The sequence below is a fragment of the Nerophis lumbriciformis genome, linkage group LG09, assembly GCF_033978685.3.
Source record: "Nerophis lumbriciformis linkage group LG09, RoL_Nlum_v2.1, whole genome shotgun sequence".
Lineage (NCBI taxonomy): Eukaryota > Metazoa > Chordata > Actinopteri > Syngnathiformes > Syngnathidae > Nerophis > Nerophis lumbriciformis.
This window is the reverse complement of record NC_084556.2, coordinates 44,722,995-44,748,155: the sequence shown is the minus strand read 5'-3', so window position 1 is coordinate 44,748,155 and position 25,161 is coordinate 44,722,995. Positions and strand designations below refer to the sequence as shown.

Genomic DNA, 25,161 nt, shown 5'->3' with positions numbered 1-25,161 from the left:
TATGCATCAAGTGTTCATTCAAGGCTAAGGCAAAATATCGAGATATACTGTATATCGTATATCGCGATATGGCCTTATAATATCGCAATATGAAAAAAAGGCCATATCGCCCAGCCCTAGTTCACTGATGCCATTTCTGTTTGTCATGTATAATTTTGTCTATTTTGTGTTTATCCTTGAATAAACAGGTCAGTTTCTTGTTACCAACCATTGTGTATTATTCAAACTCCCCTAATTCAGATGGCTAGTTGTTATCAAGAGTACTAAAACCCTTTTCAACATGATTCTGACAACTTGTAGGCTAAATAACTTTAAACTTTAATACATGCTCGGCTAGGCCAGTATCGGTCAGTATCGGTATCGGTCAGTATCGGTATCGGATCGGAAGTGCAAAAACAATATCGGTATCGGATCGGAAGTGCTGCAAAAACCTGGATCGGGACATCCCTAGTCATGGCTGTCTTGAGTTTCCAATACTTTCTACAATTCTTATTTTTTTGTGATAGAGTGACTTGTTGGTCACAAAAAACATTCATGAAGTTTGGTTCTTTAATGAATTTATTATGGGTCTACTGAAAATGTGACCAAATCTGCTGGGTCAAAAGTATACATACAGCATTGTTAATATTTGGTTACATGTCCCTTGGCAAGTTTCACTGCAATAAGACGCTTTTGGTAGCTTCTGGCAAGCTTCTGGTTGAGTTTTTTACCACTCCTCTTGACAAAATTGGTGCAGTTAAGCTAAATGTTTTGGTTTTCTGACATGGACTTGTTTCTTCAGCATTGTCCACACGTTTAAGTCAGGACTTTAGGAAGGCCATTCTAAGACCTTAATTCTAACCTGATTTAGCCATTCCTTTACCACTTTTGCATGTGTTTGGGGTCATTGTCCTGTTGGAACACCCAACTGCGCCCAAGACCCAACCTCCAGGCTGATGATTTTAGGTTGTCCTGAAGAATTTGGAGGTAATCCTCATTTTTTGATTGTCCTATTTAAAGCACCAGTTCCATTGGCAGCAAAACAGGCCCAGAGTATAATACTATCACCACTATGCTTGACCGTAGGAATGGTGTTCCTGGGATTAAAGGCCTCGCCTTGTGGTATTGTGGCCAAACAGCTAAATTTTTGTTTCAGAAAGTATTGGAAACTCAAGACAGCCATGACATTAAGTGTATGTAAACTTTTGATCGCGACTGTATATATTCAATAATATGTGTGACATGAGGGTGCATGGGAGTTTGCCCAACCAGTCTACATGTGCTTTGTGGACTTGGAGAAGGCATTCGACTTTGTCCCTCGGGAAGTCCTGTGGGGAGTGCTCAGAGAGTATGGGGTATCGGACTGTCTGATTGTGGCGGTTCGCTCCCTGTATGATCAGTGTCAGAGCTTGGTCCGCATTGCCGGCAGTAAGTCAGACACGTTTCCAGTGAGGGTTGGACTCCGCCAAGACTGCCCTTTGTCACCGATTCTGTTCATAACTTTTATGGACAGAATTTCTAGGCGCAGTCAAGGCGTTGAGGGGATCCGGTTTGGTGGCTGCAGGATTAGGTCTCTGCTTTTTGCAGATGATGTGGTCCTGATGGCTTCATCTGGCTAGGATCTTCAGCTCTCACTGGATCGGTTCGCAGCCGAGTGTGAAGCGACTGGAATGAGAATCAGCACCTCCAAGTCCGAGTCCATGGTTCTCGCCCGGAAAAGGGTGAAGTGCCATCTCCGGGTTGCGGAGGAGACCCTACCCCAAGTGGAGGAGTTCAAGTACCTCGGAGTCTTGTTCACGAGTGAGGGAAGAGTGGATCGTGAGATCGACAGGCGGATCGGTGCGGCGTCTTCAGTAATGCGGACGCTGTATCGATCCGTTGTGGTGAAGAAGGAGCTGAGCCGGAAGGCAAAGCTCTCAATTTACCGGTCGATCTACCTTCCCATCCTCACCTATGGTCATGAGCTTTGGGTTATGACCGAAAGGACAAGATCACGGGTACAAGCGGCCAAAATGAGTTTCCTCCGCCGGGTGGCGGGGCTCTCCCTTAGAGATAGGGTGAGAAGCTCTGTCATCCGGGAGGAGCTCAAAGTAAAGCCGCTGCTCCTCCACATCGAGAGGAGCCAGATGAGGTGGTTCGGGCATCTGGTCAGGATGCCACCCAAACGCCTCCTTAGGGAGGTGTTTAGAGCACGTCCGACCGGTAGGAGGCCACGGGGAAGACCCAGGACACGTTGGGAAGACTATGTCTCCCGGCTGGCTTGGGAACGCCTCGGGATCTCCCGGGAAGAGCTGGACGAAGTGGCTGGGGAGAGGGAAGTCTGGGCTTCCCTGCTTAGGCTGCTGCCCCCGCGACCCGACCTCGGATAAGCGGAAGAAGATGGATGGATGGATGGATGGAATATGTGTAACTATGAAAATTGTGATTAATTGTCTATAAAATGTCTGAGATTGACCAATACACATTTAGAGTAGTTGGAAAAAGCCAGACACTGAAGATCATTTCCAAACATTACAACAAGCAAATGGCCCAGAAAATGATGATAAAGTGAACTTTCCGCAATGATCTCTTACCGTTTTGTTTGGACCAGTGGTGCAGACAGGTGGTCTTGACCAGCTCCTCGTCCACCTTTCCACCTGACATGTTGTCCATGAACTGCCTGCCGTGCTCCAACGCCAAGTAGCAGTCACTGTAAAAGTCTCTCTCCTCCACTCGAACACACGCTGGTGCAGGGCCAGCCTTCAGTCCGTGCGTCACGACGTCGTCCAGGCCTGAAATTGGTGTGAAAGGGTTGGTGCACTGGTCCTGCAGTAGGAGAATAAGCTCATCCGGGACATGGTCTCTCCTCCCCATGCTGGTTCTGTCGTGCGTGGAAAGCCGCAGCTCCTCAAAGCGCCTTTCTGCCTCGCGGCTGATGTCCGTCCCGCGGCCAATGATATCCAGCTCGTCCTCCAGAAAGAGGCCCGAGCCGTTGCCGTAGCGCCGGTTGACCACGGCACTGAAGCCGCAGCTGCAGGGTTCCTGCACTTCACTTACGGGGTCGCTGAGGTACACGCCCACATCCGCTCCTTTAATGTTCATGTTACATACGCAGATGCAGCAGCTGTCAAAGTTGCAGTCCTTGAAAAGATTCATCACAGACTCGGACAGAATGAGTGTGACGTAAAGGCTGTGAGCCTCAGGTATGGAAGGAACAGTGGCCGGCTCCACTGAGTTGAGCGGCCTGCAGGTAGAGGGGGTGGAGGCTGGCGAGTACAGGTCCGAATTCTCGTACTTGAGCGAGCCCTGGACGCTGGAAGGGCCTCGAGGTGTGCGTGGAGTCCGTGGAGTTCGTGGGGTGGGGGCTGAAAAACGCTGGGTGGCGGGCGAAGGCAGGATGCCTGTTCCGCTGTTACTTGGTGGAGCGCTGTTGGACAAGAAGGGGGTGTGAGTTTGAGGGGTGTAGGCTTGGCTGTAGTCCTGGTCTATGGTGCTGGACACACTTGGGATGTTGCTGAATAAAGAAAGAAAGACAACATTGGATGTATTAATGCATGCTAGAATCTATTTTACAATATACAAAACCCAAAACCAGTGAAGTTGGCACGTTGTGTAAATTGTAAATAAAAACAGAATACAATGATTTGCAAATCCTTTTCAACTTATATTCTCAATTGAGTACACTGCAAAGACAAGATATTTAATGTTCTAACTGAGAAACATTTTTTTTTTTTTTGCAAATAATAATTAACTTAGAATTTAACGGCAGCAACACATTGTAAAAAAGTTGGCACAGGGGCATTTTTACCACTGTGTTACATGGCCTTTCCTTTTAACAACACTCCGTAAACGTTTGGGAACTGAAGAGACCAATTTTTGAAGCTTTTTAGGTGGAATTATTTCCCATTCTTAAGTTGTTCAACAGTCCGGGGTCGTCGTTGTGTTATTTGACGCTTCATATCGCGCCACACATTTTCAATGGGAGACAGGTCTGGACTACAGGCAGGCCAGCCTAGTACCCGCACTATTTTACTACGACGCCATGTTGTTGTAACACGTGCAGAATGTGGCTTGGCATTGTCTTGCCATGATAACGTTGCTTGGATGGCAACATATGTTGCTCCAAAACCTGTATGTACCTTTCAGCATTCACAGATGTATACCATCACAGATGCTGGCTTTTGAACTTTGCGCCAATAACAGTCCAGATGTTTTTTTTCTTCTTTGGTCCGGAGGACACGACGTCCACAGTTTCCAAAAACAATTTGAAATGTGGACTCGTCAGACCACAGAACGCTTCCACTTTGCATCAGTCCATCTTAGATGAGCTCGGGACCAGCGAAGCCAGCGGCGTTTCTGGGTGTTGTTGATAAATGGCTTTCGCTTTGCATAGTAGAGTTTTAACTTGCATTTACAGATGTAGCGACGAACTGTCGTGACTGACAATGGTTTTCTGAAGTGTTCCTGCGCCCATGTGGTGATATCTTTTAGACACTGATATCGTTTTTTGATGCAGTACCGCCTGAGGGATCGAATGGCACGGGCATTCAATGTTGGTTTTCGGCCTTTCTCCAGATTCTCTGAACCTTTTGATGATATTACGGACCATATGTTCTTAAATAAAGCGGTTTCTTTTTTCTCCAATCGATGCACATTAAAGTGTTGTGTTCTTTTACTTTGTGAAGCAAATACACAGTCTCTTCTTCATTACAATTGTTGCATACGTTTTGATTGAATAGCATCCATCCATCCTATCCATTTTCTACCGCTTATCCCTTTCGGGGTCTGCTTTACAAAAACAAAAGATGATCGGATTAAGGTGCTTCCATGGGTTGCAGGATGCTTATTTAGAGCTGGACTAATTAAGAAATTGGACTAATTTAGTGCATGGACACGTACTGAATGTAGCACCCTGCTTTTTTGCCTGCAGGCGCCTGAATGAAACGTTCTTTTACAGAGACATGGTTTGGGGCGGTATAGCTCGGTTGGTAGAGTGGCCATGCCATCAACCTGAGGGTTGCAGGTTCGATCCCCGCTTCCGCCATCCTAGTCACTGCCGTTGTGTCCTTGGGCAAGACACTTTACCCACCTGCTCCCAGTGCCACCCACACTGGTTTAAATGTAAAGCGCTTTGAGTCACTAGAGAAAAGCGCTATATAAATATAATTCACTTCACTTCACTGCACTCAGAGGCATATTTGGCTTGATCTAAAAGTTTGTAAATCATAGAGTTTGCAAATAGAGGGGTTCCGAAATCTGGGTTCCACTGTAATTATTCCTAATTGGTGATGGTCAGCTAGAATGAGATTCATTTACTCTAATAGTTTGCATGTTCTCTTTGTGGGGGGTGGCGGTTGTGGGGGCGGTTCTACAGGTACTTCACTTTCCTACCACATCCAAACACATGATAGGCTAACTAGACACTTGAATTTGTCTATCGGTGTGAATGATAGCATTTATGGGTCCTATGATCCAGCGTGCACACCTTTCTTGTGCCTCTTTGGCATACCCAAACAGAGAATCCCACATGTTAGTAAATATGAATGGATACAGAAACGCCTTAGTAACGACCAAAAAAGAAGTAGTTATTAGTGCTTCATTCATTCAGTGCTTGAAGAGGATACTGCATAAGTAACATCCTGTAAGTAATGTAGCGTCCTGACGGAAGCACCGAGAGTATGATGATCTTTTAAAATGTTGTTGACAATCCTAACACTGAAAAAGCAGTGTCAACACCACATACACATTTTACACAACAACACAACACTTTGTCATTATGCAGCAATCACGGCCAACAACGAGCAAGTCATTTTTTTGCACATTCATTGTGTTCTATATTGTTGCTGGTTTTGCTGTGAAAATCATCAAGCTTCAACACATCAAACCTTTCAAAACAATATTCCGGTATTGTCCAACTCTTTAATTACCGATACCGATATCAACCGATACCGATATCAACCGATATATACAGTCGTGGAATTAACACATTATTATGCCTAATTTGGACAACCAGGTATGGTGAAGATAAGGTACTTTTTTAAAAAATTAATAAAATAAAATAAGATAAATAAATTAAAAACATTTTCTTGAATAAAAAAGAAAGTAAAACAATATAAAAACAGTTACATAGAAACTAGTAATTAATGAAAATTAGTAAAATTAACTGTTAAAGGTTAGTACTATTAGTGGACCAGCAGCACGCACAATCATGTGTGCTTACAGACTGTATCCCTTGCAGACTGTATTGATATATATTGATATACAATGTAGGAACCAGAATATTAATAACAGAAAGAAACAACTCTTTTGTGTGAATGAGTGTGAATGAGTGTAAATGGGGGAGGGAGGTTTTTTGGGTTGGTGCACTAATTGTAAGTATATCTTGTGTTTTTAATGCTGATTTACTTAAAAAAAAAAAAACAAAAAAAAAACGATACCGATAAAAAAAAACAACTATACCAATAATTTCCGACATTACATTTTAACGCATTTGTCGGCCGATATTATTGGACATCTCTACAAGGAAGTGAAAAAAAACATAATATGACCCCTTTAAATCAACTATTTAAAAATAATCTATGTCGGTAGGAAGAAAAAAAAATGAGCGTCTCTATTAAAAAGAGTTTTAAATTTTTTAAGCACCGGCACTGTTTCAAAAGTAGGAATTTGGGACCCGTATCGGTTAAAATGTAAACGACACACAGCCGTACTGGTAACTCAGTTACTGCACTTTTTTTTTTTATTAAGTAAGACTGCAAAATAATCAACCATATCATGATATAATTTGAAACATGTTTATGTATTTCATGCTGTTTTCTGAATGTAAAACTATAATTATTCTATATTAAATGTTCATACTTTTGGAATGGATTCACTATATTTTCATTATTTCTTATGAACAATGTCTTTAATTTTGTTTGAGTCCATTGTGGTCGGATTACTAACAAAAACGAGATACTACAGTGTATAGGCATTTACAATGTCATGATCCAGTCTTTCCTTTCAACATAACGATTTGACTGTTTCCCTCTGTTTATTTTCACAAACTGTAGCTGTGAATAGCTGCATAAAACAGTGTAGCGTACAAGAATATTTTTATTCATTATCAGTTCCTCAAGTGTGGGTTTGCCATATACTAAACAACATGCAAAAGGTCTATTTTGAAATCAAACAAATGTAAACCAGTTCTAAAGAAAACTAAGTCTTTCTTCACAAACAAATCGTATTTAGGAAACAATGTAAGTAAAAGACCTTAAACAATGAATCATACATCTGTATCTTAAAAAAAAAGACAGTTATATACTTCCAAGGTCTATAGATAATTACAGTATATGAATTTGGTAAAACTACAAAGCTCATCTAATCCAACACATTTGAGGTCAATTGAACAGAAATGATGAGCCAGCAGATCTACTCTCAAGTTTAGTGGCTTTTGCTTTCTTTTCTCTAAAATAGTAACATAAAACAGCACCATACCTGTCCTTATTGAGGATGGTCATGACAGGCATGGGATTGAGCATCTCCCTGCCCATGGTCCAACTTGGTCGGTAGATGAAATCCTCTGGTAGTTTAACAGGTGGCAGACATTGGCTGGGCAGGGATTTCAATGGCGCAAACATGGAGCAGCCCACAAACGCCTGGCACAGCTCAGGCTTGTACACGAATGAATAGTCCTGTAAAATACAAAATATCCTCTTATAGTATGACTGATTCAAAAAACAACCCTAAAAACTGCAGGTGTCCTGATCCGATATAGATATCAGTTTGCATGTAAAATGTCTGATACAATACATTACTGACACATACAAAGTTTCCGAGGTAGCATCGTTTTAGAAAGTATCCAGTAACAAATGTGTCCGCATCATTTAACTTACTGTGTCATGACCTAACTTCATGAATTATTATGGCAATTAGGTGTCACTCAAAAAACACAAATACCACTCCACTTCAATTTACAGACACCATAAGTCTGTCAGGGTTAGTGTATTTCATACCTACTATTGTTCTCTGTCTAAGTAATTTTACTTCAACAAACCTTTTCTAACATTCCACACTACAAAATAATACAAGTATGTATGATTACTGCTGATCTCTTAAAACTCAATGCTCCAATATCAGTATTGTATTCAAACTAAAAAAGTTGTATCAGTACACCACTAATAAAAACACAAATGTTATAATTTTCAACATCGAAAAGCCTTGAAGTGATACAATTTAAATACTAATTTTATCCATGTAAAGCCTAAAAACCTGTCAATGCCAACACAAGAAGAAGTCTAAAAGCATTTCAACCATTTCCTGTGAATAATTACTCAAACTATTACTGTAATATTAGGTAAAATTAAGGTTGTACAGAGTACCGGTACTAATAAAGTACTGTGGCACTAATGCAATACAAAGGGCTATACCGCCTTCAAAAAATAACGGGACTTTTTTTTTTTCATGGACATGATGGCGCGCCGTGGTGACATTGTTGGTAAAATAAGTCGAGGCGCATGTGAATCAACACACACAGAGAGCACTTACAAGCGGGAATGGTGTGGAGACAGAAGAGGGAGAATGGACGTATGTTTGTTCTAAAACGATAAAGGTTAAGTTATTTATACTGAAGCAATGCTCTGCTAGCGATGCTTTAAAACATAGCCACAGTGTTTTAGCTACCGGTACTTCTAAATTTCTAAATCCCGAGTCCTCGCCTTAATGGCAACAAATAAACTACGGTATCATCACTGCAGGACAAGAAATAGCTAAACATGCTTCACTACCAGAGCTGGCCAAAGCCTCGATGGGCCCTAAGCAAAATTTGATTGTGGGACCCACTATTTATGATTTTAGTGCCCTCTATCGGTTTTGTGGCCCTATATTTCTGATTTTGGGGCCCTCTATTCCTGCCAATAAGATTGACTGATGATCATTTACATACAGTACCTACTATAAACTCATTGCGGCTCTGGCAATGTTGTTTGCATCATCCTATTATTAGCCTGGCATGTCTTTACATATGACATGTCATCTATAAATACATGGTGGTAGCCCAGTTAAAAACATAAACAATGCCAATGCAATAATAACACAAATAATACCAATGAATGAAGGATGTCCATGTTGCCACATACGGTTCCTAATTTCAAAATGTACAAGAGTGTACAAGAGTGGCCTGGGGTCGAACATTCCAAATGATCAAACTTTGTATTTACAGTAAAAGTGTCATCTTGTCTCATCAGTCTTGCACATATTAGTCTTCAATTATCTGTGTTCATTTTTAGCTAATTGTTATTATCTAATGTTTACATTCGACAGAGAGCCCACAGTCCAAAGTTAAATTCCGTGTGTGTTAAACATACCTGCCCAATAAAGGTGATTCTAATTCTGATTTGGATTGATTATTTTTGGTAACAAAAACTTGCAACAGCAATGTGCAAAAATAATTTGTAGTGCAAGAAAATTATTAAGTGCAACAATAAAATCACTCAGATATATACAAAAGTAACAAAGTAACAAACACTTGTACAAAAACAGAAAACAGAAAATATCAAGCAAACATTGAAATAATATTAATGAACAAAGTTACCAGAAACAAGGTAACAAAAATGGTTTAAAAACAAATAAAGTTAAAGAACTAGGTCAGGGGTGTCCAAACTTTTTGACTCCTGGGTCATATTGGGCTAAAATGTTTTGCCAAGGGCCAAAAGCGAACTGCATGCAAAGTAACAACACACACACACACACACACACACACACACACACACACACACACACACACACACACACACACACATACAGGTAAAAGCCAGTAAATTAGAATATTTTGAAAAACTTGATTTATTTCAGTAATTGCATTCAAAAGGTGTAACTTGTACATTATATTTATTCATTGCACACAGACTGATGCATTCAAATGTTTATTTCACTTAATTTTGATGATTTGAAGTGGCAACAAATGAAAATCCAAAATTCCGTGTGTCATAAAATTAGAATATTACTTAAGGCTAATACAAAAAAGGGATTTTTAGAAATGTTGGCCAACTGAAAAGTATGAAAATGAAAAATATGAGCATGTACAATACTCAATACTTGGTTGGAGCTCCTTTTGCCTCAATTACTGTGTTAATGCGGCGTGGCATGGAGTCGATGAGTTTCTGGCACTGCTCAGGTGTTATGAGAGCCCAGGTTGCTCTGATAGTGGCCTTCAACTCTTCTGCGTTTTTGGGTCTGGCATTCTGCATCTTCCTTTTCACAATACCCCACAGATTTTCTATGGGGCTAAGGTCAGGGGAGTTGGCGGGCCAATTTAGAACAGAAATACCATGGTCCGTAAACCAGGCACGGGTAGATTTTGCGCTGTGTGCAGGCGCCAAGTCCTGTTGGAACTTGAAATCTCCATCTCCATAGAGCAGGTCAGCAGCAGGAAGCATGAAGTGCTCTAAAACTTGCTGGTAGACGGCTGCGTTGACCCTGGATCTCAGGAAACAGAGTGGACCGACACCAGCAGATGACATGGCACCCCAAACCATCACCCAACCATGCAAATTTTGCATTTCCTTTGGAAATCGAGGTCCCAGAGTCTGGAGGAAGACAGGAGAGGCACAGGATCCACGTTGCCTGAAGTCTAGTGTAAAGTTTCCACCATCAGTGATGGTTTGGGGTGCCATGTCATCATAGGTAGGTCGTGAGTTGAAACCCCGACCGAGTCATACCAAAGACTATAAAATGAGACCCATTACCTCCCTGCTTGGCACTCAGCATCAAGGGTTGGATTGGGGGTTAAATCACCAAAATGATTCCTGGGCCCCTTACCTCCCAGGGGGTGAGGGTGATGGGTCAAATGCAGAGGATTTCTCACCACACCTAGTGTGTGTGTGACAATCATTGGTACTTTACTTTATTTTTTTTAATAAAGCAGTTCGAGCAACAATCTACATTTTATGTTAGTAATAGACTTAACTGTAATATAAACATATGTGAAGCTCCTCTTAACTGTGCTCCTTTTGTTGACAACCTTGAATCAGTAAACTTTGCCGGCGTGGCGTTCTCTGCTTATTGTCGATGCTAGAATGTAGCTATCCGCGCAGCAGCACCAGCTCACCAACAGCAGCTGTCACTGCTCGCTGAGGACGGTGACTGCTGCTTGCTTTCACCTCAGAGTTTCCAAGACACAAAAAAGTCTCCAATATCCCCGGAAAAAGTCATTAGATTTGTCGCTAGTAGCTGTTTACGAAAGCAGTCGTCAGGAGGATTGACAAGTGCCATCCTTGAGTGCGTGTTCGCTTTAAGATGGTATTCTAAACTTGAAGTGCGCCGATGATAAAAACGTTTGTCGCTGCAATACCAACAAGTTAGCTTAGTTTTATACTAAGTTCTGTTTTGAAACAAAATAGGCCACCTCTCATTGTGATCAAAGACTGTTTTTAAAAAATGTGTGCGTCTTCCGACTTAAGCCTCAATGCGGAAGTGATTAATCGTCATTTATATTTGATAAAGCGATCATTTATTTTTATTTAAAACCTGCGTTAAAGCGTTAAGGTTGACATCACTAATATATATATTTTTATATATTTGCTATTTAAATAATTGGAAATGACGCAATATGTTACTACATACATCAGCAATCAAATTAGGAGCCTTTGTAATCGGTTTGCTTCCTTACTACTAAAAGAAAAGTTGTCTAGTGTGTTTACTTTGTTATTGAATGCTAAAACTGTTCTTTGATTGCAATGAGAAACTTATGTTTAATGTATCATAAGATTTTCTGTTAAAATAAAGACGAAAATGATGTTTTTTTGTGAATATTTTATTTTGAAAATTATAGAAATACATTTTGGTACCGGTACCAAAACCAAAATATTGGTATCGGGACAACACTAGTTGTAATTAGGGCTGGGCGATATATCGATATGTGCGATATATCGCGGGTTTGTCTCTGTGCGATATAGAAAATGACTATATCGTGATATTCGAGTATGCGTTCTCACACAGTTGCTTTTAGCTGCTGGCATTACACTACAGGCTCTCCTCGTTCTTTCCTGTCTCTCCTTCTCACAGACAGCAAGCGCAGCTTCCACACATGTCACATACTGTCACGTCATACGTCACATACGTATACGCCCTCCTTGAGCAGCAAAGAGGTAGCAGCATGGCTAACGTTATCTGTGATGCTAGCGTAGCCGTGTGAGCGGTAATACGAGAGAAAGAAGGTCTGGTAACAAATGAAGGAAGAATTAATTCCCCCCAAAAACAGCAGGGGGTCCATTGTCTGGCGGTGGTTTGGCTTCAAGTGGGAATATGTCGAACAGACAATCGTAATTTGTCAAGTGTGGGGCAAAAGCGTTGCTATATAAAGTAGCATTACTGCTAATATATAGCATCATTTGAAAAGTCACCTGCTAGAGAATGAGGAGTGCTAACTCCGCACGTCAACATCTGCGTTCGGTGCCACACGCCCACACCAGCAAAATGCCGAGGCAAACATTTCTAGATCAACACCGTATGAAAAAAATAGTGATTTTTTTAGTTGTGATTTCCTTCTCTGCATGAAAGTTTTAAAGTAGCATATATTTATGCAGTATGAAGAAGAATGTTTTAATGTAGACACATAGAATCATCATATTGCTGTGATTATATGCATCAAGTGTTCATTCAAGGCTAAGGCACAATATCGAGATATATATCGTTCATTTCGATATGGCCTTAAAATATTGCGATATTAAAAAAAGGCCATATCGCCCTGCCTTAGTTGTAATATGATATATTCCTAAACAAACCTTGATCTCGGATGGCTTTGGGCTACTGAAGCTCTCCTCCACCTCAATCTTGAAGAGACCTCCCTGGGATGAGGTTCCGTCCAGCGTGGTCATACCAGGGGGCGCCTCCACGCTGCCATAGTCTTTGCTGCACATGTTCATGGGGGAGTAGCCCATTATGTGCTGCTCAAGGGAGGGAGGAGTAGGAAACATCTGGTGGAGGTCTGCTGTGCCTGGAGGGTAGATGGGCACAGCATACTTAGTAAACACTTCATTAGCAAAGCAATATGATTAGGAAGTCTTATTATATTGCAATATTAACAAAAAACATCTTCCATATGATTTATAATGTCTGTAATGCATTGTTGATGCGCTTCGTCACTTAATGCAATCAACTCCACATTTCATTTGTCTTTTGAAAAAATAATAACACCATATTTCCTAGTACTTCCCCGGCAGATTAAAGTACATAAAACAGACAACGTATGTCTAATCTGTCACCTAATCGGTGACTGCAAACAGAGATTAAATAATTTATTAGAGGCTAACAAAGAAGTTGGACAGCAGCTACATGATGACAGTGACAGATATATTTTTCACCACTAAATGGCCAAGTCCTATAACAGCCTGAATCATGTGAGAGTAGTAAATATCTCATAGGGATCATATGATAGCTGCCAACATTTGGTGTTTGCCATCCAATAGATCTCCCTACAATCCCCCCTTTATCTATGTATCTCATCAAATGGATAATGCATAGCATAGTCAATAAGTCATAGAGTAGATCCTCTGTATGACAGGAGTGTTTAAGGACCTGCTCTGAAGTAAAAAAAAAAAGAAAAGAAAAATAAATATACAAAGATGTTCTAAAGAGTGTTCTGCTACTTTTAGATATCTATTGCAAAAAGGTTAGCAAATAAGAGGATCAATCACAGAATTGGCCTGCTGGCGAACTAGTTAAATATTTCGGTGTGTCGTTCCTGAAGAACAGTGTTAGGAAAAATACTTTAAAAAAAGTAATTTTTTAAAATGTTATTTTCTTTCTACTCTCTTTCTCCGGTCTTTTATAATTCGATTATTCATTTAGTTAACCCAATCATTTAATGTATTGCTACATTTTGTAATGATGGAAGCAATATTAGAGGTACCTTTTATCAATGTTGTTATTTATATTGGAATTATTATTATGATTGTTTCAAATGTAGTGTTCATTGTCAATACTGTGTAACTATCTACCTTTTTTCATTTTATTTTATTATTATTTGCTTTGTAATAAATACTCATATTACAGTATTGTATCTGCTGACGTAGATATACCAAATGTTCCATGTTCGCAGTACCGGTTGAGGGACTGTTTAAGCACTGGAACAATTTATTTGGTACCGATTTGGTCCTAGGTACGATTAAAACAAGGTAAACGATAACCATCCTTAGTCACATGTTGGTAAAGGTCCCAAGTAAGGGTAAGAATAAATTGTTTTGTAAATATTTCCTCAACACCTCCATTGTTTGAATCCACATTTTCGACACTTATTGGAATCCCAAATACACAAAAAGAGGTGCCAACAAGTAAGAAAAGTTGGTTTTTGCATAAAATGACCCCTTTGAATTTAGTTTCTGTGTTGTAATGGGATTATTATTATACTCAGAAATAATATTAGGGCAGACAGTACAAGTACATACTAATACAGGATACTGGGTCCAATATTGATGGCTTAGGTTCCTTGTTGCCCAATTTCTCATCTGTTCCATTTATCGCCCGTCTGGAACCAGCCTGTGGGAAAAAAACAAAAGTACCTCAGCGCGTAAGTGTCAGACAAATGACAGCTGTTGTTCAACAACACACAGGAATTGCAAACTAACAATTTTGAAGACTACATCTTACTAACCCCTAGTTCATCTTCATCCGAATTAAAGAGGTTGTCGAGGTCATCGATGGACACCACCAGGTCGGTCTCATGGATCAGGCTGGTAGACGCGAGGCGGTTAAGAGCAGCTGCCTGCTGAGGATCTGCAACACAAAGACTTTACACTTACAACTAAACCCAACTAAAAGTGGGTTTAAAATTCCTTCTCAAGTCAATCACTTCTAACAGTTGTTTTGCAACTTTAAAAATTCCAAATGTATCATGTGGAGTTGAATTGACAATAATTGGTAATGACCGCTGCAAAGTTTTATTCCTCAGATGGTAATAGTCCAAGAGGCTGATTTACAGATACTCAGTTTGTGTGTATGTGCATGTGTGTGTGTGTGTGTGTGTAACAGCAGTCAAGTCATGCAAATAAAGAAGAAGGTTACTCGAACAAGAAAATCCTACTTACCGTCAGATGGACCCGATCCTTCATCTTCACCCTGTTAGAAACACAAAAGGTTAATGGGAGGAAATCTAACATCACTCTAAACAGCAAGTGTTTGATTACATCATAAACAGGACACGCTCCACTTGCCATAACATTAGCTTGTTAAATGATACCAATCTCATATGTACAACTTGTTAGAAACTCAAAAAATAAATATTAGATTAAGTAGCAGCTGTTATAATCCAGAATACACAAAACATAAACAACCCAGCAAAACACTAATTCAAATTATTGAGCGCTTCTCTTTTTAAATGGTCAATCAAATCAATGACGACAACTAGGGCTATCTAAATACAACTTTTAAATATCCAATACAATAGCGTTATTAGAGCCTTGAGTATTGGGCGATAAAGATTATAACCCGATACGATATCAAGAGGAATCATAGTACATACTTTTATTATTATGGAGTGTGGAATATTAGAAAACATTTGATTAAGTGAAATTAGTCAAACAGAGAACAATAGGTATGAAAAACACTAACCTTATAACAGATTTATGGAGTCTTTAATTTAAAGTGGAGTGATAATTTGGGTTTTTGCGACACCTCTAGCCACATTAATTTTGAAGTTAAGCTCATGACGCAGTAAATTAAATACGTTTCTTACTGGATACTTTCTAATACACTTCTGCCTCGGAGACTTTGTATGCGTAATATGCAACTATAATTATTTGATACTTGTTTCTATTGACAAGTGTGCTGTTTTAGGCTGCAATATTGTTCAATGTAGAACACTAAAGTATTACATATGTCAAGCTTGTGTGCTTAGCTGTTGTGTAGCTGTTAGTTCCTATTAGCCTATAGCCTACCATGTTTACCTTGTGTAAATGACTTGACTAAAACAGAAGAAAAGAACAACCTTGTGTGTTGGAAGACATGTAGGTGTAACTGGCTGTAGTAAACATGCTGCAGGACTGCTTGTATCGGACATTATATCACACATTTTACATGCAAGCACATATCATCCCACACATCATTTTTTTTGCTGATATCAGACCGATATCCGATATCAATGTCAGAATCAGGACAGCCCCTTATAAAAAGTACAATTTGTACAAAATTGCAAGAGCTGTTAAGATGAGGCAAATGAGATTTCTAATGTGGATCCGAAATAAATCATGCTTTACAAATGGTCTTAAAAGGTCCCACACAGACGTCAATAACTAATACAAGTGAAAGGACTGAATTTTGTAACAAATTGCTACAATTTGTGTTTTATCTTTAACAATGTGTGTTTTACCTGCTACATACAGTATCTTATACGTGTACTTTGAGCCATAGTATTGTTTTTAGTATTAACTAATGATTGTATACGTCTTAAAGCACAGACCAAGAGTGCCAAACATAATTCATGAAACATTTAATATAATGTCAGTAAAGCTTTTATTCTATTTCAACCTAATCCTAGAGTATGAAATATAGTGGCAGGCTATATGAAATATATACAATTTTTATTTGAGTGCAACAAGAGCAGCCCAGTGTGTTTAATGTTGTTTTATTTTTATTTTAATCTTCTAAAATTGTTCTTTGAGTGCAATTAGAACCATATGTTTAAGGTACTGTAAGATTTTTTGTTAAAATGAAGCCAAAATTTAAATTGTTTCACCTTTATTTTCAAAAGTATCAAAAAGTATCAAAACACATTTTGGTACCGGCATCAAATTATTGTTAACGGGACAATTCTACGGGCAGCACGGTGGTAAAGGGGTTAGTGCATCTGCCTCACAATACAAAGGTCCTGAGTAGTCCTGAGTTCAATCCCGGGCTCGGGATCTTTCTGTGTGGAGTTTGCATGTTCTCCCCGTGACTACGTGGGTTCCCTCCGGGTACTCCGGCTTCCTTCCATCCCCAAAGACATGCACCTGGGGATAAGTTGATTGGCAACACTAAATTGGCCCTAGTGTGTGAATGTGAGTGTGAATGTTGTCTGTCTATATGTGTTAGCCCTGCGATGAGGTGGCGACTTGTCCAGGGTGTACCCTGCCTTCCGCCCGAATGCAGCTGAGATAGGCTCCAGCGCCCCCCCGCGCCCCCAAAAAGGGACAAGCGGTAGAAAATGGATGGATGGATGAGACAATTCTACTGCTTTGTCCAAGAAAAAAACATAAGCTTAATTAGACAGTTGACGTGCGTATTTGAGCACCACTCAGACACAAATTTAATTGGTGGAAATGACACTAATTGGCTGAAATGTACAGGAAAGTTGCGTCTTTGGACAAAGTTGCAAAGCCACACATGATTTTCGAGGATTGGTTGAATTTGCGTAAATTAGCGCAATCGTGACCTTGCAAAATCTTTGGGGAAGTAAAAAAAAGAAAAAACACATCTGTGAATTCTAGCAACCTCTTGAATCTTACCTTGTGTTTGTTGCCGGACTCACACTCCCCGCCTGCCTTATCTTTTCTGTTGGAAAATGTGAATTTCACATCTCCTTCCTCGAATGCATAGGGGTCCTCTGCCGGCTCGTGTTCTCCATCAGACAGAGCAGCAGCCAGATACTGGTTCCTTGAGGCCTGATACATCAGCACACGCTCCCCAGACACCTTCAGAGGGAATTTAGATGTGGACATCACCCTAGAACAAAAGAAAGCCAATAATCATTCATTTATCCATCCATCCATCATCAAAGTGAATTTGATAAATCACTAAGTATAACAATAATGTTAGTTTCAAGAGCATTTTGGAACTAAGTGAATTTGATTAATGACTAAGCAGAACGTGTGTAAATGGAATTCAACAAGTGTTGTGGCGCCGCCTCATAGTCCTTGTCAGCACTACTCAGTGTTTAACAGCAGGAAATGCGATGGCGAACATCTCTGACAGCTGTCTTGGAGCAGAACTGTCTACATGGTGTTTGTTGTCACACAGTTACATTTGAAGCAGATTAGCGAGATCATGGTGACTCCAGCGCAGACTGTTCATCCATACACTTGCAGACACATTGATCACTTGTCACCATGTCCCCGTGATTATTGTCATCATAAGAGAATGCAAGGAGAGAGGCTAAGATTTGTTATGCTGTCAATAACTAGCATACGCCAGCCGTGTTTTTCTGCATGCGTGTCCTCTCGTCACGCCTGTCCTGTTCTGATGCGAGGTGATGGTGTGCAGAGGCGCAGGTCACAGTTTAGCTAACATTCAGAGGTATGGCCTGGAGGTTTCTCGCCACCAGAATAGCTCAACCAAGCACTATTTCACAGCCCAATTGATCATTTTCACTATATCCATCCCCCAGGTTGCTGGACGTCTTTGCTGGTCCTGAACACTTGCTCTGCCTGTCATTGATCCTGTTCCACCCTTCCTTCCCTCACTGGCCACAGCTTCTTTAGTGTGCAAGTATCTTATTCAGCAACATAGCCGGGACTCCATTATAAAAACAATTCATCTTCCTCTAACCCAGTGTTTTCCAACCTTTTTTGAGGCAAGGCACATTTTTTTCATTAAAAAATACGGAGGCACACCACCAGCAGAAAACGTTAAAAAATGTTACTTCACCAGGTCGCCGTGCCTTATTTTGAGTTTGTTTGTGTTTTCCTGTGTGTGGTGCTTTAGTTCTTGTCTTCTTGTTTTGTTGGTGTTTTCCTGTAGCAGTTTCATGTCTTCCTTTGAGCGCTATTCCCCGCACCTGCTTTGTGTTAGCAAGAGAGGCTATTTAATTTCTTGCTATCCTTCTTTGTGTGGACATTGTTGATTGCCATGTCATGTACGGATGTACTTTGTGGACGCCGTCTCTGCTCCGCACGCTGCAAGTTTTTGCTGTCGTCCAGCATTCCGTTTCTGTTTACTTTGTAGCCAGTTCAGTTTTTCTGTCGTTTTGCATAGCCTTCCCTGTGCTTCATTGCCTTTTCCTTTCCCTTTTGTTCATTTTTGGTTGAAGCATCACATACGTACATACCCTATCTTACTCAGTGGCCTAGTGGTTAGAGTGTCCGCCCTGAGATCGGTAGGTCGTGAGTTCAAACCCTGGCTGAGTCATACCAAAGACTATAAAAATGGGACCCATTACCTCCCTGCTTGGCACTAAGCATCAAGGGTTGGAATTGGGGGATAAATCACCAAAAATGATTCCAGAGAGTGGCCACTGCAACTGCCCATTGCTCCCCTCACCTCCCAGAGCGTGAACAAGGGGATGGGTCAAATTCAGAGGACACATTTCACCACACCTAGTGTGTGTGTGACAATCATTGGAACTTTAACTTTAACTTAACCCGACACATTCCGACTTTTACAAAGCAAAGCTGCCACCTACTGATATGGAAGAGTACTACATGGTTACCCTGCCAAGCTCTCTACACAACAAAGTCACTAAGCAACAGCACATTATTTGCAGATTATAATTATTAATTTGCAAAAAATATTTTTTGGACCAATTAGGTGACGTTGCATAATTTTCCACGGCACACCAGACAATATCTCACGGCACACTAGTGTGCCGCGGCACAGTGGTTGAAAAACACTGCTTTAACCCACCGTTACTCCTAGTCTCTGCAAGCTGTGGCGTCTGACTGTGTGCAGGAATCAATGCGTAGTGCTGTCCATGCACATTGCTGATGTATGTTGTCAAAAGGGCACATAGCCAGAGATTAGCATGCTGTGTGCAGCTCAGCGCTACACTAAACATTCTGAAGCAGAGGTATGAGGGAGGTGGCATCTCGGAGACAAATGGTCGATTCCTGCACTGCATTGTGTTAGAGTTGGGCATAACAATCATTGATTGGTAAGATTTATGTTGATTGCATTGAATTGATTGTGTACTGATACCGTAATTTCCGGACTATAGAACACACCGAGATATAAGATGTACCCACTATATTTTAGGGGAAAAATATATTTTTCCATATGTTGCGAAATAAGTACGGTAAATGTTTACTTACATACCTTAATTGTTTTCAAACGGTGCCTGTAACACAGCAGTTAAACAAAACCAAAGTCATCGTCATGGACCCATTAATTAAAAAAGTTTTAGTCCCAACGACTGTCACACACACTAGGTGTGGTGAAATTTGTCCTCTGCATTTGACCCATGCCGCGCTCGGGAATCATTTGGTGATTTAACCCCCAATTCCAACCCTTGATGCTGAGTACAAAGCAGGGGGACAATGGGTCCCGTTTTTGTAGTCTTTGGTATGACTCGGCTGGGGTTTGAGCTCACGACCTCCCAGTCTCAGAGCAGACACTCTAACCACAAGGCTAATACAGTAATTTCCAGACTATAGAGCGCACCGGGATATAAGCTGCACCCACTATATTTGAGGTGAAAAATATATTTTTCCATATTTTAGCCACACCAGACTATAAGCTGGAGATATATATTGTTGCGAAATAAGTAAATGTTTATTTACATACCTTAATTGTTTCCAAACGGTGCCTGTAACACGGCAGTTAAACGGCTGATCAAACAAAACCAAAGTCATCGTCATGGACCCACTAGCTACGGAAGCTCGCTCTCCAATCAGCTCAACAGATTCAATAACTCCACAGTGACGACTTGGTGAATTTACAAGGAATTTGTGAAACTGAAACAATATAATAAGAATGCCATTGTATGTTAATAATACTAACACAGACACTCGTAAACGTGTTAGCATATTAGCTATTGCTAATGGCGCTAACTTCATTACATTGCGATAGCACGTACAAATACGCATGAAAACACTCCTACAGACATCACACATGGGACGCTTTAAGTTCTGTTGTAAAACTTACAAACGTTGCTCGGAGTGATGAATGGTGAATCCATACGAGTGGAACACTATGGACGACTGGAAGACTAAATGGCAAATTCTACCTCTAACTTGAAATGACTAAATGAAAGGACACTGCAGCACCTGCAGTAAGTAAACATGCCCAAAAGATGGTGCCATAGCACAAACAATAACACACTTTATCAGTGTGTTTCCCTATTTATGAATAATAATAAATATTGTATTTTTGCCGTAAGCAAAAAAAAATAAAAATAATCCATTAATGAGTTTTATAAGCCGCAGGGATCAAAACGTAGGGAAAACAGTAGCGGCTTATAGTTTGGAATTTACTTCAACACCCATATTGAGTGTAATATTTGGTCCAACCGCTGGAAGTGCAGTTCAATCAGTCTCAACAAGTTTATGGTGCAAAGCAATGCTTCTCCACTGGTGGGTCTTTGCAATGGCAAAAAAAAACAAAGTAATCTTGTATTCTAAAAGAGATTTTTTTGGAGCAACTTATCTTCAATTATTACTCCTCAAAGTGGAAATAACACTTGGTAGTGCAATTTTAAAAGCTTCTTTCACAGCAAAGAACCAACAAAGTTGTACAGGAATCACATGTAACTGAATAAAACGCCCGGAAAAGGGTGGAGTGCCATCTCCGGGTTGGGGAAGAGATCCTGCCCCAAGTGGAGGAGTTCAAGTACCTCGGAGTCTTGTTCACGAGTGAGGGAAGAGTGGATCGTGAAATCGACAGGCGGATCGGTGCGGGCGTCTTCAGTAATGTGGACGCTGTATCGATCTGTTGTGGTGAAGAAGGAGCTGAGCCGGAAGGCAAAGCTCTCAATTTACCGGTCGATCTACATTCCCATCCTTACCTATGGTCATGAGCTTTGGGTTATGACCGAAAGGACAAGATCACGGGTACAAGTGGTCGAAATGAGCTTCCTCCGCCGGGTGGCGGGGCTCTCCCTTAGAGATAGGGTGAGAAGCTCTGTCATCCGGGAGGAGCTCAAAGTAAAGCCACTGCTTCTCCACATCGAGAGGAGCCAGATGAGATGGTTCGCGCAACTGGTCAGGATGCCACCCGAACACCTCCCGAGGGAGGTGTTCCGGGCAGGTAGGAGGCCACAGGGAAGACCCAGGACACGTTGGGAAAACTATCTCTTCCGGCTGGCCTGGGAAGGCCTCGGAATCCCCCGGGAAGAGCTGGACGAAGTGGCTGGGGAGAGGGAAGTCTGGGCTTCCCTGCTTAGGCTGCTGCCCTTGCGACCCGACCTCGGAGAAGCGGAAGAAGATGGATGGATGGATGGATGGATGGATGAACAAAACGACTATCTTACTTACTGCTTAAACAAAAAAAAAAACAGGGCTGAGTACCAAATTCTATTATTTTATAGGTACTGGCTGATTTCCGTCTGTACCACCAGGTAGCGATTCATGTAAAATCAAACGCTTCTATATTTTGATATCTTTGTTGCACGTGACATACGTTCGGTTGTACAGGCATATTCGTAGCAGACTGCCTCTTAGTAACGCTGTACATTTCATGCCAACAAAGAAAGCATGCCTGAAAACACTCAAAAGTAAGGCTCCACTTTTCAAAATGAGCTAGCTCGATGCTAATTTGCATTGGATATGCCATATAGATACTACTGATTAGCATTAATGGTTTTAAATGGCGTATCTGTTGATGAAAAAGACAACTAAGATGCAAATAACAATCAAACAGCTGGAGTGTAATAAGTGCCATACTTACAGGATAAACACTTTGTATGACTCAACTAAAGAAAAAACTGGCACATTCGAATGAATGGCAAAGAATACTTTCTGACTACGACAAACTGAAATTAATGCATGCTTGGAAATGAGAGGATATAACAACAGTTTTACTAAAACAGTTATTATTATCAGCTCATTGTTTAGGCAGTGCTTCTCAATTATTTTCTGCAACGCTCTCCAAGGAAGAAGAAAATATATTGCATCCCCCGCCCCACCGTGACTATAAATAGTATAATTTGTCTATAAAATTGTTAAAGCTATACCTCAGCATAACATTGTAAGTTTGTTAACATTAAAAGAAACAACACACCGGTCTTTCCTCATCTCCCACCGTGGTTACAATGAAGCAAAGTGTTACATAGGCTTCATCATATTCTGTTACGGCAAAAAAAAAAAGCATGGTCCCCCTGACATCGCACCGCGCCCCCCAGGGGTCCCGCCCCACTATATATATATGAGAAGGAATTTATGTTAGGTTTATGGTGATGTTTGCAACTTCCTCACTGTTACATTTTTTAAAAGCAAAAAATATAACAAAAACACTACTTGCTAGCTTATGTTACCATTACTGGTTGAACAGAACACCCCTGGTGCCGTCATTACGTACGCGAAGAGAACGCGTGCACACATACAAAAGCAGTCCAAGAGCCTTGCAGTCATGTTGTTGTATTATTAGCTAACAACACCTAAAGCGAATGCGCGTGCATGGGTTACATACATACGTAATTAAGTACAAGACGCCGCGAGAGGGCGGGATATAACGATTCAAATACATTGGAAAGTTGGCGCCGTCTACAAATCATCATTTGTTGCACAAAAAAGGTACTCACACCTAACTGTAAATAGCACATAACATCAACAAACTACTCGATATAGTTCTCAAAACAAACAATTATGTGGAAACAAGCACGTAAACTATAACCAAATTTACAAAGCACCCACAAGGCATGCTGGGTAGTCCATCAGAAGACACCTAAGGATAAAATGCTGCTTGATTTTGGTTTGAATGTTTATAATTGTTTACCTAAGATAGTTGATCAGAAGAAAAGCTATATTTGAATCTATTAGAAATGCACCTTTTGTTGGAGTTATTTTGAGTTTGGTATTAAAAAGCTGCGACAAAATTATGTTACATTAATGTTATCGTAGGGCTGGGCAATATGGCAAAAACAATGATTGCGATTAATTTTTTCATATCATCCAATCTCAATTCATATCAATTTTTTTTTAATTACAGCGGATTGCAAGGATTATACAGAGTACCACATCCCTACTGTTTACTACTACAATATCTTGTAAGAGACATTTTCACCATGTTTGATTGAGGTAATACTGTATATGCTAACAGCTGACAACTAAGACAGATTGTAGGAATTTGTTACAAAATTCAGTCATTTCACTTGCATTAGTTGACGCTAATTGGGCGGTTTAACTCCGCTAATATTTGGCATCAAACCAAGCAGCTGTGTGCCTGTCTACGTATCTACATGTGCACAACAGAGGAGCTGGTTTACTTATGAGAGTAGTATGTGTGTTTGCGAGAATGTCAACCTGTTGGCTGAGTGACGTCAGTGAGTGAGTGGGTGAGTAAAGAGAGAGAGAGAGGGAGCGCGTACACTGCACAGTAGAGTGATGAACCAGGCCCGGTTGTGTCCTGCTAAACTAATATTCAAGCGATTGTCACGACTCGGTGGCCTCGTCAGTCTGACCCAAAAGCGGAGCTCAGCAGACCCATTGCCAAGTAAAGTGAAGAATGTTACCCCCGACAAAAACATCGGTCCTGGAGGGAAGGCCTGCCCTGTGCTCCTTGACTAGGAACAGGAAAGGTGTAACAACTACATTATTACCTGTCACTCTTTATAGCTCATTGTGCAGATCTGAATGCTTATTATTTAAATGTTTACCTAAGTTTGAATCAAAGGTGTTAATACTAATCGCCACATTTGGCGAGGCGTGTTTTAAAGCGTCACCTTTATCGTTAGTTTTGAAGCCCAAATAGCGCATTTTTCGGAGTATAAGTCGCTCCGGAGTATAAATAGCACTGGCCGAAAATGCATAATAAAGAAGGAAAAAAACATATATAAGTCGCACTGGAGTATAAGTCGCATTTTTTGGGGAAATTTATTTGATAAAACCCAACACCAAGAATAGACATTTGAAAGGCAATTTAAAATAAATAAAGAATAGTGAATAGGCTGAATAAGTGTACGTTATATGAAGCATAAATAAGCAACTGAGAACGTGCCAGGTATGTTAACGTAACATATTATGGTAAGACTCATTCAAATAACTATAACATATAGAACATGATATACGTTAACCAAACAATCTGTCACTCCTAATCGCTAAATCCCATGAAATCTTATACGTCTAGTCTCTTACGTGAATGAGCTAAATAATATTATTTGACATTTTACGGTAATGTGTTAATAATTTCACACATAAGTCGCTCCTGATTATAAGTCGCACCCTATGAAAAAAACTGCGACTTATAGTCCGAAAAATACGGTACCTCCACATTGTGCTTCACGCACCCTCTTTATTAACCAGTAGAATTGTCCTTTTTCTGCCATTCTTCTTCTCCACGATGTTATTGCCTGTACGACCTTTGTGTGTGTGTTTTGACACACTC

General features: G+C 40.6%; 1 protein-coding gene across 1 annotated transcript in view; it reads right to left on the bottom strand.

Moving 5' to 3' along the window:
* The window catches only part of med13a (mediator complex subunit 13a), a 210,943-nt gene that overhangs the window by 35,955 nt on the left and 149,827 nt on the right, over window positions 1-25,161 (bottom strand). Inside the window, exons 10-16 of the mRNA XM_061963074.1 lie at window positions 17,418-17,634; window positions 15,021-15,051; window positions 14,588-14,709; window positions 14,382-14,472; window positions 12,720-12,931; window positions 7,435-7,631; window positions 2,553-3,472 (exon numbers count right to left, since the gene is read on the bottom strand). Of these exons, the coding sequence (XP_061819058.1) occupies window positions 2,553-3,472; window positions 7,435-7,631; window positions 12,720-12,931; window positions 14,382-14,472; window positions 14,588-14,709; window positions 15,021-15,051; window positions 17,418-17,634 (1,790 nt within the window). The remainder of the gene's footprint in view (window positions 1-2,552; window positions 3,473-7,434; window positions 7,632-12,719; window positions 12,932-14,381; window positions 14,473-14,587; window positions 14,710-15,020; window positions 15,052-17,417; window positions 17,635-25,161) is intronic.